Source organism: Monomorium pharaonis, chromosome 9 (assembly GCF_013373865.1).
Source record: "Monomorium pharaonis isolate MP-MQ-018 chromosome 9, ASM1337386v2, whole genome shotgun sequence".
Taxonomy (NCBI): Eukaryota; Metazoa; Arthropoda; class Insecta; order Hymenoptera; family Formicidae; genus Monomorium; species Monomorium pharaonis.
The window spans coordinates 5,448,045-5,464,929 of record NC_050475.1 but is presented as its reverse complement, the minus strand read 5'-3'; the positions used below and the strand labels follow the sequence as shown (position 1 = coordinate 5,464,929).

The 16,885-nt window shown below is 35.4% G+C and overlaps 2 protein-coding genes across 2 annotated transcripts in view; one reads left to right on the top strand and one right to left on the bottom strand.

Annotated features, from left to right (window-relative positions):
- The window catches only part of LOC105834118 (tissue inhibitor of metalloproteinase), a 115,128-nt gene extending 106,381 nt beyond the window's left edge, over positions 1–8,747 (bottom strand). The window contains exons 1-2 of the mRNA XM_036291762.1: positions 8,455–8,747; positions 7,757–7,829 (exon numbers count right to left, since the gene is read on the bottom strand). Of these exons, the coding sequence (XP_036147655.1) occupies positions 7,757–7,829; positions 8,455–8,565 (184 nt within the window). The 5' untranslated portion in view covers positions 8,566–8,747. The remainder of the gene's footprint in view (positions 1–7,756; positions 7,830–8,454) is intronic.
- A 985-nt stretch (positions 8,748–9,732) lies between these two features.
- Positions 9,733–16,885, top strand: part of LOC118647253 — a 164,650-nt gene continuing 157,497 nt past the window's right edge. The window contains exon 1 of the mRNA XM_036291758.1: positions 9,733–10,478. The gene's annotated coding sequence lies outside the window, so the exon portion shown is untranslated. The remainder of the gene's footprint in view (positions 10,479–16,885) is intronic.

Sequence of the window (16,885 nt, the reverse complement as noted above, 5' to 3'; positions counted from 1 at the left end):
AAATTTATATTTTAATATTTTTTAGTATTAATAAGCTAAAAAATAAATATTAATTTTTTGTTAATAAGTTCAACTAAAACAAGTACAATTAGTTTCTTTCTATTAAGTTTAACGCAAAATCATTTACACATTTCATTGCTATAAAACCGACATCTCATATGCATCGATATTATCATCGATACGACCTAATAAAGTAAGACGCTTAAGATGAGATCATAATAGTTCAGAGAGATAGGGTCAGTTCGCGGCGGAAGACTGTGGTTGAGGACTCGGCACCGACGCGCGACGTAAAGTTTATAATTACAGTTACCCGGCGGCCTCGAATGCGAAATTAAAGCGTGCGGTTAAATATAGAGCCAAGAGAAGCACGCAGCTCGGTGCTTGCGACGTCGCAGGATAAGCGTTCTTCTAATAGTCACTTCGAAAGGAGTCGACTAAAGGGCGAGGGTCTTTAACCCGTTTATGCTATGAGCGATATTCAACATTGTAGTTTACGACAACCGCACGCATACGCACTCTCTTAATCTAGACAGCGAATAATTATTTGCAATAATAATTCGCAAATTTCTTTCGTAAAACTTTCTCAAACTAATAAAACGGTAATTAGTAAGACCCGTTAATGAATAGCAATAATGTAAAATAATAGATAGAAAAAATTAATTACAATTTCATTTCGGAGAATATTCACGATTATAAAAAATTATTTCTCGACTAGTCAATTCCTAACGATTTGAGGGTAAAGATTTACTTAACAAGGATCTATCATATTTGATTAAAGTAAATCATATCTTTTCCAAAATTCGATTAAAAGACGATCGCCGGTGGTCCTGAGAACTGTATCACGGAGCGTCGCACTGACACACCACCATCTTATTCAAATCCGAATACATTAACTAAAATCTCATGAATACTGGAATACCATTTGATGCGCGCATTTTTACGCCGACCGGTGCACACTAAATGGCTTTATAATGACGGCTTACGCACTATATTTACGTTGCTTTTCTGTCTTTTACCACACCCTCAGCTCGGATCTTCCAGGTGATTTCGGACGGAACGACAACACGGCGACATGGCCATCTCTCGTTTTTTTTTCTACTTTTTACATTTTTTTCGTAATTTCCAAGTTAATCGACCGTCTCTCGGAGAAATACGTGAGCTATCTATCGGACGTATCACCGGCACGTAGCTCGCATGCAAATCGCGTGGAAGATTCTCTCTCCCTCTCTCTCTCTCTCTCTCTCTCGCGTTCTCGATGCAAAATGCACTTATATCTCTGCCGATGTATCGGCCAACGGGATGGGAATGCTATTTAGGAAGCGTTCCTCGTCGAATGAGGGCGGTTCTTTATCGCGAACTCATTTATTTGGCGTGCGCCAGAAGGTATCGCGTCCGCTCGTTAAACGGAACACCGAATATTGCAAGCAAAGACAACTATGGAAGTTGTAATTATGGATGGCAGCTTCATCCCAGCGAATGTCGTTAGTCACAGTGATAATGCTAAAAATAATTGAGTATTTGCAATACCGCAGAATATTGTATGCGATTCTGCACATGCATTATAAAAATAAAATTCAGCATTCCGAGGTTTGATCGTTAAATATATAATTTTTTTCTATAATCGTACTTTTTCTCCAAATAGCATAATTTTGCCTCAGATTTTTTTTATTTATTTAAAAGCGACCGAGACACGTATCATACTCATTTGAAAATAGAAAATATGTACACTACCTTATCAAAATCCATAAACCGCGTTACTATTACCGATGTCATCAATATATCAAATTATCTTTAAGAGGATCACCCTCAATAACCAAGCTGACTACTCATTATTGGTTTTCACGAATGCCACCGTATAAGTTGTTGTTCGAAACGATTTTACTCAGAAAAGAAGGATGCTCTCTTTTCCTGGAAAAACAGAAACTCCCTCCCATCGTCGATACTCCGACCGGTTTTATGGGACGTGCTTAACACCCAAACTCCGTCTTTTCTCTCAAAACCTGATCCTCTCACTGTCCAAACATCTTACCAGATAAAATTAACCCCAAAGTGATTCTTCAAACGCGCCTCCTTAAAATAAGTACGACTTCCTGAGCGTTTCTGGAGAAATCCTTTATTTAGAACAATGTTTCCCAAATAAAAAAAAAGGACAAAGTTTATCTAAATTAATATAAATAATATCCTCCATTGTTGATTAGTTAGAATAACTAAATTCAAAATATCGCATCTTTCCTAAAAGATTTTTATTATAAAAACTACAGCAATATAACTGCTTTGATTAATTTTTAATAAATTCGAAAAGTTTTTATTTTTTTATTCGTATTAAAAAACATTAATTTAAAATAACACAAGAGTACTACATAAACATAAAAATTCACTATTTTATTACTTTATTATTAAACGAAGCCTAAATTAGAAACGGTTTAGTGATAAAGACAAGTTATATGCACCAGAAATGACACGCTATTTGTTTGGCAGACGCGTCCATTCATCGAGATACATGGACCATAAAAAATCGCGAAGTGGCACAACGCTGATAACTTAAAAATGATGGTTACCATCGTATATTCATATTGACATCATAACCCATCGATCGTTATCTATGAAAACGTATCGAATATATAAGACTGATTTTTGCGTATAAAAGTTGATGTTAATCGAATTAATAATTTATACATCAATTGCATGATTAACTTTGAGTTCTATCATGATTACATTTTGAATAATGTAACTACATTACAAATCAATTTTTTCTATCCAAATGCAAACGTGTAATTAATACAAAATAGTTAAACTATTAGTAACTAAGTTCTCATAAATCTGGTTTCCTCAAATTTACTATTAAAGTATTGTGTACATTAAAACATAAAAAAATAAAAGTATTTTATTAAAAAATTTTACTTACATATTTAACCCTCTATCGACGGTTAACCGAAAACATTTGATGTAGATAATTTTTCCATTTTGCCGATTCAGTTTCAAATTCAGACATGTACAAAAAAAGTAAAAAAATGTATCGAGTTATATAATTGTACAATTGTATTTCTAAATGTTAAAAGAGCATATATTCTAAAATTTTTTCAAATTTTTTTATAGCCCAAAAATATAACACTTGAAAAATACTTCCAGTAATCAAAATAGCTTAACTAACAATCAATTTTCTATAAAAAATTTAAAAAGGGCGAAATTAATTAGGGAAAATTAAATATATATTGTAAAGCTTTTAATCTAATTCTAATATTGCAATTAAAATTTAGCTTCGTTGAATTTCTCACAAAAGGCACGTTATACTCGAGTTATTGATCGGCAATATATAATTAAAGTGCCGGATGTGTTTTCTCGTTTAATGTGCCGTTCACGCTACACAGAATTCTACCCCGATCATCTATTATTCATTTTCTACCATCTGCGAAAAACAGGTTGCGCATTCGTGTAATGCGAAAATTTTATATCGCTAGTTGCATCGATTTTCATATTATTCTGTGGTCCTTCAAATTTAAATTTAAATGTCTTACACTTTTCATCACTGTCAATTTAAACGTTTAGGAAACAGGTAACCGATAATAGCTTGGAGTTTTTGACTACATTATCCGTGTTGAATACCACAATAATGGCACTCCTAATAAATGTGCAAATAATTGTAAGATCTATATGCTTATACATATATCGTGTATTACATACAGAATACTTCTACATTGAATTTAATCTTCATTTATGTACATAGACAGATATTGTTTATCTTAACAATGCCAAAGACAATCAAATTCCGTTCTCTATTTACTTGAAAGCAATAATACAATAAACGTGTAATTATAATACATTACATGTAAAAGTAACTAATGTTCAAACAAATTGAATAAATAATATTTTCTTGGTAAATAATATATGAATAATATTATAAACTTTAATTTTTCTATAATTAAAATATGAATCAGAAAACTTTACAAATTTGTAGGAATTTTACGAAAAATTGTACCACTGCTCTTTGCTTAAACGATATTAGAAATGTTTTTACGATATCCAAATGTCTCTCTTATATTTTAATAATTATATCGAAATCTTCGAATCAGTTAAATTTGGAAAACTTTAAAGAAATAAAAAGGCTGTAAAAATTAATGCTAAATATTATAACGTTATAATAACGTTATAATGTAATAAAAAATTAATTTTTTATAATACTTGCAAATAAATATTAAAGAAAACAAAAACAAAAAAAAATTCTTTTATACACTATCTATATTGTACATTTGTAGCTTATTATATTAATGCTTGATGGGACAAATATTCAAATTTTCAAATTTTGGCACGTCAATTGTTCAACAGAACAACGTATTGGACAATATATTGATTATTCCTTCGTTTGACAATGGAGGGTACGCAGGATGATCTTCCCCTAGACACCCGTTTCACGATAAGTCTTAAGTACCAACAATAACAGCACGCAAGGCTGACGTTTGCCAGATACGTCACAGTTGCAACAAGGGATTTCACGTAACAGCCAAAGGGATATTATTGTTATTACTGCGGTACGGACGCACAAAATCCCGGATTTCGCGGTAGGGACGTGGGGAATCGTGAGGACCAAAGTCGGTTTAGTCCCCGCCGATAATTAAGCACCAACGATAACAAACTCTCTGACCAAAGTTTCGAACTGTAGAACTCGCAACATACGTCGCAAAAATATGTAAACTTCCTCTAGTATTTTATTTTTTATTTCTATACTATTTTTCTAATAAAAAATTAAACACCCTTGCCACTATTCAAATATTTTAAATCTATAAAAAAAAAAATTATAAATTTAAAGACATTTTTAAATATTTAAGCATTTTACATACAAAGCATTTTTTATAAAATTCATAAATAATAAACACACATAGAAAAGTCGAGAAATTTAAAAAGTCCATTTTCCACACGTCATAATCCTACTATAATTAAGCTAACAGTTCGCACATCGTCATTTTTCAACAAACATGCTTTCATAAAGGATTTTCCACAGGGTTCTAATTAGTTCTCACTACACTTTTTCTCAAAAATTACCAAAACAGTTTTCTACAATTGTTCCTGAATTACTTTCGCTTACGTTTGCAGATTCATTTCGCCTCAGGTGTTTGCCGCTTTAATTCCCTTAACAAAATGGCATGCGCTATAATATGAAGAACGTCATCCGCCAGAATATACCGAAGCTGAAGGTTTAAAGGCACGGAAGGAAAAGTGAGGTGGATGGCGCAGGATAGCCGGGACAGAAACATGAAAAGCATGAAAGCCGCGCGAGAAACATCTCCGTGGCCACACTGAGACTTGGCGTACGTTTCTTCTTGCGCCGGATCAGCCTTCCGGTATAATATTTCCGGTTTGCGCAATGCCTGCCTGGCCACGGCGCGGAAAAAAAACGGATAAAACGCGGGTAAAGAGAAAAGAGATATATTTCCGTTAATAACGTGGCGAGAAGTCTTCTTGTTTCTTTACTGTTAAATTGATTTTTTTTAATGCTGAGGGAAATAACGTAACTATTATATTAACGTAAATATTAAATTAATTTTAAAATAGTAAGCTTGAAATTATAAAAAATGGAATAAATAGAAAATAAAATTTGATATTAAAAAATATTAATAAGTAATAAAAAGAATTCTTTGCATGTAATGTTTCTTGAATATTAAGATAATTGTCATTAAATAATAATTATTAAATTTTTTATTCTCTCTCCATTTATTTACAGAATTTATGTATTCTTTGATTTAGAAAAATAACTCGAAATTGTATATTCACGAATAAATAAGCCGTCAATTAAAATTATAATGGATAATTACTACAAATTTAATCGTATATTGTTATATTGTTATATATTAAAATGAAAATTATTATATTATCTAGCTGAATGTTACAATATACTTTTTATTGACGCGCGGTTTGCCATTGATATATAATAATTAATAATACTTTTCAGTGCGTCAAACAAGGTTTAAATAAACAAATAACCGGTTAAACAATAATAAACAATTAAGGTTCTACCCTCAGCTTACTCTTTTTATATATTTGTCGGCTACAATTTTCCCCACATTTTTGTTTATGATGCAAATACGCACGCAGCAAGGCGAACAGCGTAAACGCGGACGACTCTTAAATTTTCGCTAATATGAATTTTTAATTTTCCTGTGCTTTACGACTGGCCATTAAAATACGGCAGGGGAGCGAGGGAGGGGGAGTGGAAAACGAGGGGAAGCGCGGAAGCCGCGGCCTCGAAGGCGGAAGCGCGGAAGAAGGCGAATGTACAGAGCCTCGGGGAATCCCCGACGGAGTTATATTTTTCTCCAAGAGCGCCTCTCCGACTACGCGATTGCCCTGAGATATGCGATTACGCGAATTTATTGGTGTATAATACCTCGCGGGTTGGAAAAGAGGAGGGATCGATGCGCCGCTTATACACAAATTCGAAATCGATACGCGGTACCTTTGCCGCACTGTGTTTTCCCAGCGATATTCCACCGAACAAAGCTGATCCAAGGGAAAGTCTTTGACTGCTCAGTCAAATTTCCACTGAAGTGTGCAATAAAATATTTTGATACAAAGTCTGTACTAGTGCCTTATAACGATAAGATTAATTATATCGTAGATTAATCATATCATAAGATTAAATTATAATAAAAATATTGGAAAAGATAATAAAAAATTATTAACTACAAAAATTATGCATAATTGTTAAATTTTACCGAGAAAACCAGAAAAAATTTAGAAGTTGTTAAATTTTACTGCAAACAAGAACGTGATTTATTTTAAAATATTTTACTGACTCTGTGATGTAAATCAAATTGATTAACTATTAACAATAAAATTCAAGTAAATTAAAGAACTGCGTGCGCACATAAAATCACACGCGTCTCGCGCGTGAAATAAAAAAGCTCGACCGGTTCGTTGTGTACGAAAACGAGAACGGATGATGATAATAAAGTGACGTGGCGGGGAAATTATTTTGAAGAGCTCGCGCTGAGGAAACTTAACGCGAGTTACGGTGGCTACGGTAAAGGCGGTTTGGTATTAGGTGCAGAAACCGACTGAGTTACGAGGGGTTATAAATTCCGAATATTGGAGTTCTACCCTGTCGTTCTCCGCTGCCATCCCTCCTTCCGCACCCTACAGTCCTCTTTACGGTACAATGGGAGAAATCTCCTTCTATCCACGCGACTCCCGTCTTGACCCACTATTATGTCGGACCACACAAAAATAGAATCTATATTTGGCCAGTCCACATATAGGGATATCCCGTATAAAGACGCGAACTCTCCATGTGTGTATGCGGTTCGTATTCTGCTTATTATGCGCATAAAATAGGACAGAATCCCGTTACGCGCCAGGAAAACCGAGAAAACGCATTGCTGTGCGATCTAAATTCTTTAATCCCTTCGAGCCTGATAATCGTAAACTCTTAGTGCTTCGCATCGTTCCTGTAACTTACGATTATTAGATTCCGTTTTTTTTTTTGTTTACAACGAGAACGCAAAATGCGAAATCTTTTCACAACGCATTAATAGAAATATATAAAACAGTATCTTCCATTTTGTATCTCGTATTTGTATCCTTTTTTGAAGTTTTTTTTCCAAGAGAATGTTTCTAAAATATTGCACACACATATTGTAAGCAAAGCGATAACCGATAATAGATACAATAACATAACATGGCATATTTTGCTTTCAACAATCATGAAAATGTGTTACGTACAATGTGTTCTTTCTCAATAAAGATCTTAATAAAAAATACTTACCAATCTCCTCATCGCCGTTATCATCCCTTCTGCTTGATCTCCGATTATCCTCCTGTCCGATAGACTGATCCAACTAAAAAGATATACATATGTATATTGAGAAAAGTGTTTAGTTGTATCATAGGTGCATTAAAATTTTTTTTCGAGAAGGAAAAACTATTCCGTTATGCACATAACAGCAATTTGGAGCTAATAAGTGCATTTTTAGATATTTTAAAGTTTACACTGTTTTTTCAGTTAATGAGAAAAATTAGGTTTTGTAAATCATGACTTTCTCACTATTTTCTCCAAAAAAGGGGCAAAAAACAGTTATTAAAAATATAATGTGTAATTTGTAACTGTTAGTATTATTATTACATTCAAAATATTCATAACTTGCCTAGAAAAAAATTTTAATTCAGGAAAGAACATAAACATTTTTTCTATTACACAGAAAAAAATTTATCATGGAAACACGATTTAAACTTAACTTCTTATGTGTTCCCCGATATGTGACGTGATTTCAACTAGCATTATCGGATTAATCATCTCAGAAACTACAAGAAATTAAATCTATTTTATGTACTTTCCTTCAGTACGACAAAAAAACAGATCTTTACAAATAACTATCTCGTTAATTGCGAGAGTCGCGAATTTCGGACACCCTGTATATATACCTCTATTTACATCATAAATATGATCTGGCAACATTTACTCACGGTGTTCTGATTCGGCACAACCTCTTCCGTGTGATGCACTTCTAGTTTATTCACTGAAAACACTCTCGGAATACGCGAATCGATCGGCGAAATCAGATTCACTCCCGACATCTATTCGCCGTTTACACGATACACACGGCTTCTCGCAACGGGTGAATGATGCGCGAATCCACGAACACACCGCCGAGAGAAAGAACCGACCAAAACCAGGTCGAAGGATCGCACCCGGCCATAGGTTAGACGCCAACCCCCGCGCACTCCGCGACGTGACAATTGCGACGATCGCTTCCGCCAACTTCCAACGTGTATTCGCGCGGGACAATAGGATCGCGACAACAACAAAGTGTCCGAGCGACGCGACGATGTTTACGCGTGACGACACCGATCGAGGAAGCGGCCGGTCCATGATCAACTTCAGCTCGCCGCGAGGTTCACGCGAAACGCGATGCAGCATCCTTAACTACGGTGGCGTGTCGCGATGCCTCCCGATCAGTATGAACGAGCGAAATTTCATTCGAGCGAGAAAGACACATCATTGTTCACGTTCGCGCGTTCCCTGCGCCGTCCATTCTTGGAAGTATTCGGCGGAACGCGGGACGGTGGAACGCGGGACAGGGCGCTAGCGGCGGGTCGGCGCGCGCGCGCGCGCGTAATCGACCGTGATCGTGACGTCACGTGGCGAGACGGTTTGTCGAGCACCGTGGACATGGTGAACACGGCGTCGTGCGAGTATAAATATCGACCGGGGAGAGGGGAGGGGAGTTTCGCGAGCGGCGCGACAATGCTCACTGCGTATCGGTATCGATTGTTGCTGTGGACCCGCGATCTGAGAAGTGACGCTTTCTTCCAGCAAAACTCGTGGATGCCGCACGTCGGGAACGAGATTTGCATGTCGGCCGTTCGGAATAATGTTTCACGTCACTCGCGATTCTCTCCGGGCATCGCGAGGTTTCCTTAACATCCCTAACGACGGTGGCCGTGTCTCTTGATAAGTGCGAAATTTCGTTCGAGCGAAAAAGACGCACCATTGTTTACGCTCGCGCGTCCCCTGTGCCGCTCGGAAGCGGAACTCGGAAGTGTCGGTGGAATGCGGAACAGGAAGCTAGTGCTGGGGCGCTAGTGGTGGGGCGCTGGCGTCGGGACCGCGCGCGCGCCCTCGTAATCGACCGCGATCGTGACGTCACGCGGCACACAGTTCATTGGAGTGGGGGACACCGTGCGACCGTGCCGCGTTGTGCGAGTGGAAATATCGACCGGGGGAGCAGGGGGAGTTTCGCGAGCGGCGCGACAATGCCCACTGTATCGATATTAATTATTGCTGTGAATCCGCGATCTGAGAAGTGACGCTTTCTTCCAGCAAACGGACCACACGGTCGGGAACGAGATTTGCATCTCGGCCGCTCGGAAAGTTTCGCGATATTCGCGGTTCTCTCCGGGCGTCGCGAGGTTATTTCACTTCGTCGAACGATGCTCGATCACGTTATGTGCAGGCTTTTAATAGAATAAATTATAGATCTTCGGTATCAGTACATTTTGCAACGAGTCTCCAAACGGGAGGGAAGGGCCGTGACGTCACGCATGATACGACAAAATCGCTCGTCCTGAACGTTGCGCCGAGTCACGTTCTTCCGTCGCCAATTTCGCGAATATAGCCGCGCGTCGAGTCAGTGGACGAGTCCATTTCGAGCCGGTGCGTTAATTGGAGGACACGCGCGAGAATGGGCTTTCATTTTTTCGACTCGAATCACGATCGGCCGGGAGGCGGGCGAGAGATTAGCCTCCCGAGGAACCGGATGTCGCCGTCGCCGTCGCCGTGATCCGAAGTTATGCTCGTCGTGTTTAAAAGCACAGTTCGATGAATAATTAATAAGCAGATGCCACTCGCTCGTCCCACTCTGTCTTCCTCTTTCTTTCGGGAGTGTGTATTGTGTATCGGGACGTGTATCTCAGGAATGCGTCGAGCGGAAATTGACCTGGACGAAGCAGCCGGCGACGAGAAAACGAGTCTGCGAGTCTGGAGTCTGGTGAGTTCTTTACTGCATTTATTACTCGATACATTAAATCGTTATCTCTGGTAATTTTACATGTTAATTGTAAGCAATACTATAAGCGGAGATTATTTGAAGACTTTCGAAAGTAGCAAAGATACAGACGAATTAATAGACGCACATTGCAAGACGCATGATAAAAATTTGATAGAATAAAAAAAAATTTACGCGAAAATTAGCGACTTTTTTTACGAGTCTCTTTCTGTGTCTCTTGACACAGGAAAATTAACAGACATTGCTATTTTTTAATGTGATTTCCAAAATTTTTAGAAGCGTGATAAAAATTTGATATAATTAAATTAAAAATTGTGACGACTCCTTTTTGCGAATATAATTTTCATATATTTTAATAGACACACATTGCAAGACGCATGATAAAAATTTGATAGAATAAAAAGAAATTTATACGAAAATTAGAGCGACTCTTTTTACGAGTGTAATTTCCGTGTCTCTTGGAAAATTAATAGACACTGCTATTTTTTAATGTGATTTCCAAAATTTTTGAAAGTGTAATAAAAATTTGATATAATTAAATTAAAAATTGACGACTCTTTTTTTGCGAATATAATTTTCATATCTAGGATAAAACAGACATTTCTGCTTTTATATTTAATTTTCTATGTTACAAGAAAATTTAAGATAATTCTAATAATTTAATTATAATAAATTGAATAGAATTAAAATTTTATGTAATAATTGACTTCTTTTTTTAGATGTAATTTTTGTACCACGGTAAGTTAATAAGCATTGCTTTTTCATGTAATTTCTAAGTAAAATTGACAGTTTCATATAACATAAATTAATTCGACAGAATTAAATTTTTACATGCAATGACAATTCTATTTTTGCGAATGTAATTTTTGTACTTTGAAATATTAATAAACATTGTTACTTTTTTATGTAATTTTTAAAAGAAGATTTTAGAAAGTCAGGATAAATTCGACAAAATTAAAGTGCACGCGAAAATGGGCAGTTCTTTTTTTATACAAAGATAGTCTTTTTATTCTGATTATATTCGGGATAGAGTGTCGCCTGCACGTAGAACTCTCGTTAAGAAATTAACTTCCGATTGTTAATCTGCCGCGAGTACAAAGCGTCAAGTTGTAATGCTCTCATAGGGCAAATTTTAAGGATGAGAAAGAAGAATATAGGAACGATATTATACGGGCGCCCTTTCCTCCAAGGTCTAAGAATCCCTCGACCGAAAGCGCTGCTCTGTTTTATGTGTACATACTGGGTGTCTCTAATCGAAACTATAATCTATTTCTCATGACAGATATTATTTGATAAAAGTGTTCGATTTACGAGCGCATTTTTCGGCACTTTGAGATACATGTTTTAAATATTATATGCAGGCGTAGCACGAACATCTTACTGTGTACGATAATTAAACCACCATTCATGCAGCAGTATTATGTTCATCAAAGTATGCTCAAGAGAATTTGTCGAACTTATGTTCCGTACAGTAACTAAAAGTTTTCGGTCTTTAAACAAAATATTGAACAAGGCTCTCGTTATTGTTATAATAGAGGCTTCATGAAACTAAATGAGAGGCTTCACGAAACTATAAAGGAGATGAACCGAAGTTGAAAGTTATTTTGATTTTACTTGCACAAAAGTGTTTAATTCTTTCTGCATCGACGTACATCGCGTTTAATGAAAGCTTCGGTATCTGTATTATCTTTGCGCATAATTTACGTTCTTACGCTCTCACATTGTTGAGGAAAAACGCTTAAAAACGTTTAACCCGTAACACCCTGTATATGTACGTGAGAATAAGAAGACGTTCGCGCAACGAGGTCGCTGTTCTTTTACTAATTAAAGCTTCATTCTTTGATCTTAAAAGCGCGAGCTGGCAAATAGAAGAAACTGTCGATTTTCCGGACCAACGCTCGACTGCACAGATCTTGAGTTCACTGCTTCTTCGTCGGGTCGCCCCTCCTTTTATCCGTTTGTGACGTCTTGGCCGAATGTCTCAGGAAAAATACCCTTTGCCATTACGGAAAAAATGTGCAAAATTCCTTTGGATTATCAAATACATTTCTTCATTTTTAATTTTATTTGATACTAACGATTATTTATTAAATAATTAACACAAAGCATCGTGAAGTAAGAGAGGATATCTCGTTCATAAAATATTTTTCAAAATATATTTAGAGGGAAAGAGAGAGGGAAAGTAAAATAGAGAGAATTTATTGCGAAAATAAATTTAAATTAACTTGGTACAATTTAATTTTGAATATCACAGTATTTATAAACAGAAATATTTTATTTTAAAATTGTAATTAAATCTATTTTTTTGTCACGCCATAGTGCACTTTTTTTATCAACTTTATATTTAAAATATTTTTATACAAGAGTCTTTGATGACTCCTAAATTGTTTTTACGCGTGCCAAATATTTTATTAATTGCATTACTACATTAAAAAACAGTTTCTCTGAAGTATAGAAATATTTAGCTAGATATAGCTCTGAAAATAATTTTGTTAGGCTATCAAAATAATTATGAATGACGTTTAAGCGTAATGAGCAATGTTACGAAATGTTTTGACATTCTAGCCACCGGTTTGAGCATCATACATAATTGCTTTGATGGTCTGACGAAATAATTTTTCAGATTTGCACTTAACAAAATTCTTCGATACATTAACAAAACCGTTATTTTCGTGTAATACAAGAGCACGCTTAAAGATCACGATTAATAACAATCGGAAATAGCATTCTATGTACAATTTTCATGAAATTCCCCCATTTCGCTACGCTATTCATCCCTATGGTAATTATGTAACTTCTCGCGCTGTATGCTATTTACCGCGATGCCTTGCTTTTCTTCCCTGATGTACATTGTTATTATCGTGAGCCATAATCTTAGCCAAATCTCGTGAAATTATTGTCATAAAACAAATACTGCACAGTGGCGAACTGCGGCAGTAAACGTAAGCATGCGGCAATAAATTTAAATTCCAATTTCGCCGAATGTAGTCCGCAGCGTAGTACTCTCGAGGACTTTCCCCCTGGAGCATACTCATTTGTGCCCGAGTAAAATACTTACTATTTCATATGCGACAATGATCTTCCTTCATCTGTAACGTTGGGAAATTCAAAGACTTCGATAGATTATAACAATGAAAACATAAATTGCATTATATTAAAGATAAATTACCATTAATTCAGAATGCGTTACCAAGTCGTTTCTTCAATACAAAGTGCATTTATATTTTTTATGAGAAAAATAAAATATTTACCAATTAAGATTTGAAGAAGATCGAACTGGAATAATATATTATGCTTTTCTTGTAAAAAAAATTAATGAATTAATACCTTCTAAATAGCAATCAGTGAAAATTTGAGAAAATCAGTGAAAATACACTGACTTCCAGTGACATAATCATTTACTAATTATCAATCAGTGAAATAAATACACTGATGATCAGTAAAAATCACTAAAAGACAGTGAATATTCACTGATTATCATAGTTATAAGCTACTGCAAATCAGTGAATATCCACTGATTGCAATTAAGAGAGTAATGTCACACATTTTAAAGTAGATCAAAGAAATTATTATAAATTTGATTTATCTAGGATTAATAATTTATTTAGCCATTTACTTTGCTGAAAAAATTTTACTAAAAAATCGCAAAGTATAGATGAGAGCAAAATGTAGAAGAGTATATATATGACAGTTTAAATAATTATTTTAAATATTTAAATATTTATTGTTTTTTAAACATTTGTTTTAGAATGTTGATTAAACAATCGATGTTTCAAGTCACATATAAATTTTTTTAACGTTTCATTATTCTTTTTGTCGATATACTTATAATGATTTCACTGCAATTAATCACACGAGAGTTAAACTTCGGAAAAAGAGTAGGATACGAATACTGGGACTAATAGATCTACCCGAGGATAGAAAAGTATTGCTAATCAGTACCTTAGATTGACTTTTGGAAGAAATCAATAGTAGTAGTAAGGCGAGATGAGATCACGATGCCCAACAAGTTCAGACAAGCGCAATTGCGCTTTTCGAGTGGTGCTCGTTTAGGCCGAGCAATTCCACGAAGCGGTTCCTTTCTTTTGTTCCAAGAGCTTGCGTAACGATCAAAGTTCTCGATCGCGCTTTTCTTGACGCGAGCTTTTGGCGTGAGAGTCGCGATTTGACTCCTTTGATATCGCCTGCTGTTACCGAGTATTGGAAGTAATAACGACTCATTAAGCTTCAACGTGCGAAGGAATGGCATCGGTGGAAGTTCGTTACTCAACGAGCCTGTAAAACAATACTGCATTTACGCCAAGAATTAAAGAGAGAATTCTGGTGTTCACACACAGCGCAAATATTCGCATTATATGTAAGAAAATTTTTCTTCAAGTCTTAGTAGCACAATTAAAGAATAAAATACCATTACGATTATTAATCAATGTTTAAAATAAAAAAAACAGATGATAATTAATGATTAACATCTCTAAAAAGAGAAATTAAAAAAACGTATATATTTGAAATTTTATGTCTAATTAAAATAAAGAAGAATTAAAAAATTAAAAATTCTAATGTATATTCTTCATTTGCATTATGTATTTATAAAGAAAATATTTTTTATTAAAGCCAATTTTTATGAGTAAGATAAATAAGAATTTTAATTAAAATCTTCTAATTGTAAAGAGCTAAATTTCTCAGAATATTTTAAATTTAATTTTCGAAATTACTTAAAATTTATTTGAAAACTTTACAAAATTAATTTGATATTGATGGTTATAAAAACAAATTGCGGAGATAGGAAACTTGGATACCTTTTGTTTCATGTATCTTTCGCTGTGTTTCTTTTTCGACGACAGATACAAATAGATTTTACAAAGACAGTTTTTTTCTGTATAAAGACAGTTCAAACGGATTCCTTCTCCGAATGCAGGACTTATCACGCGTTTCCAGATTAGACATAGTCGCAGATCATGGATACAAATCACGTGAGCATGCTTTCTGACGCGGAACTAATAGAGGTACAACAAGGTGGGCAAACAGTAGCGAAGGTCCTCCTGATTGCAACGAATTAGAGTGTCCCCTGTAGCGATTCGAGCTGTGCGAGCAGGCGGACAACGATGCGGTCTAGATGAACCCAGACGTACCTACGAGTGTGGTCATCTTGTTTTGTTCGGGCTATAGAGAGTGTAACGGGCATACAGTCGAATGAAAACGGTTAATTGTTCGGTTTCTATAACACGCAGCTCTATTCAATTCTAGCGCAGAATGAGCACGACCTTTCGCAGTCGCGAGAACTTAACGTTACCACACGATTGTTACCGAAAGTTCGTGTTATTGCATATCGGACGACTTTCAACAATACTATATTACATTTAGGTGTTATTAAATAGAGTATATTAATATGAAAGCACAGTCATACTCTTACGGACGAGGAAAGAATTTTAGTGGAGAGAGAGAGAGAGAGAGAAGCATATGTATGTCAAGGTTGTACTCAACTCAATGACGTTCCAATTAAATAATGTTATATCAGGGCCGACGTCGTTAGCATTACCTGGATGTATCACGTACATGAAAACTTTACACGTATATTCACGTCCAAGAGTAGTTTCGCATATTTAATCTAAAACTGCTGGGACCCCGAAGACGCCAAATGGCAGCGGCTGCCTGCATGAAGTTACTTATTAACTATACCTTCACGCGTTGCGCTCGTTATTTTTTTTCCTATTTTCTTGGATGTTACATCACACCTGGGAGAAATTGCTTTGGAATATTTTAAGCTTCGAAACGAGAAAAAAAAACGTAAACTAAAAGTAAACGAGGCGACAATCTCGCGTAAAAGTATAAAACCAACGTTATGTGTGTTCACTGGCGATCAGTTCGCACCGATGATGCGTTTCACCTTCTCTAAAAATATAAAAAAAGCAAGAATAAATAAAAATAGTATGCATGTACGGGCACCGACCAATAACTAAAATTTGTTAGCGCAGATTTTTTCTTGCGCGATATTTCGGGAGATCGTGTATTTACACGAAAATTAATTACTTTTTCATGAATAACGTATTTATTGCTTATAAATATTATACGATTATATAACATGGGATGCGTTAAAATTGATTGCATAGTAATCGAATATTGGTTAAATCGAAATTTTTGACATTCTAATAAAATCCATCGACAATGTATTTGTATTAAATAATACGATTTCACAAAAATTAATTTAATTTTGTAAATATCTTTTCTATTGTGATCGTTGCTGTACATTATCTTATTAATTATCTTATTAATTGACAGACGCATATGCTGTTATAATTTAATATTTAACAGTAATTATTATAATTCCATTTAGTTATTAGTTAATCAGTATTTGATTGCGATATAGCATTTCGAACTTTGAAATTAATTTT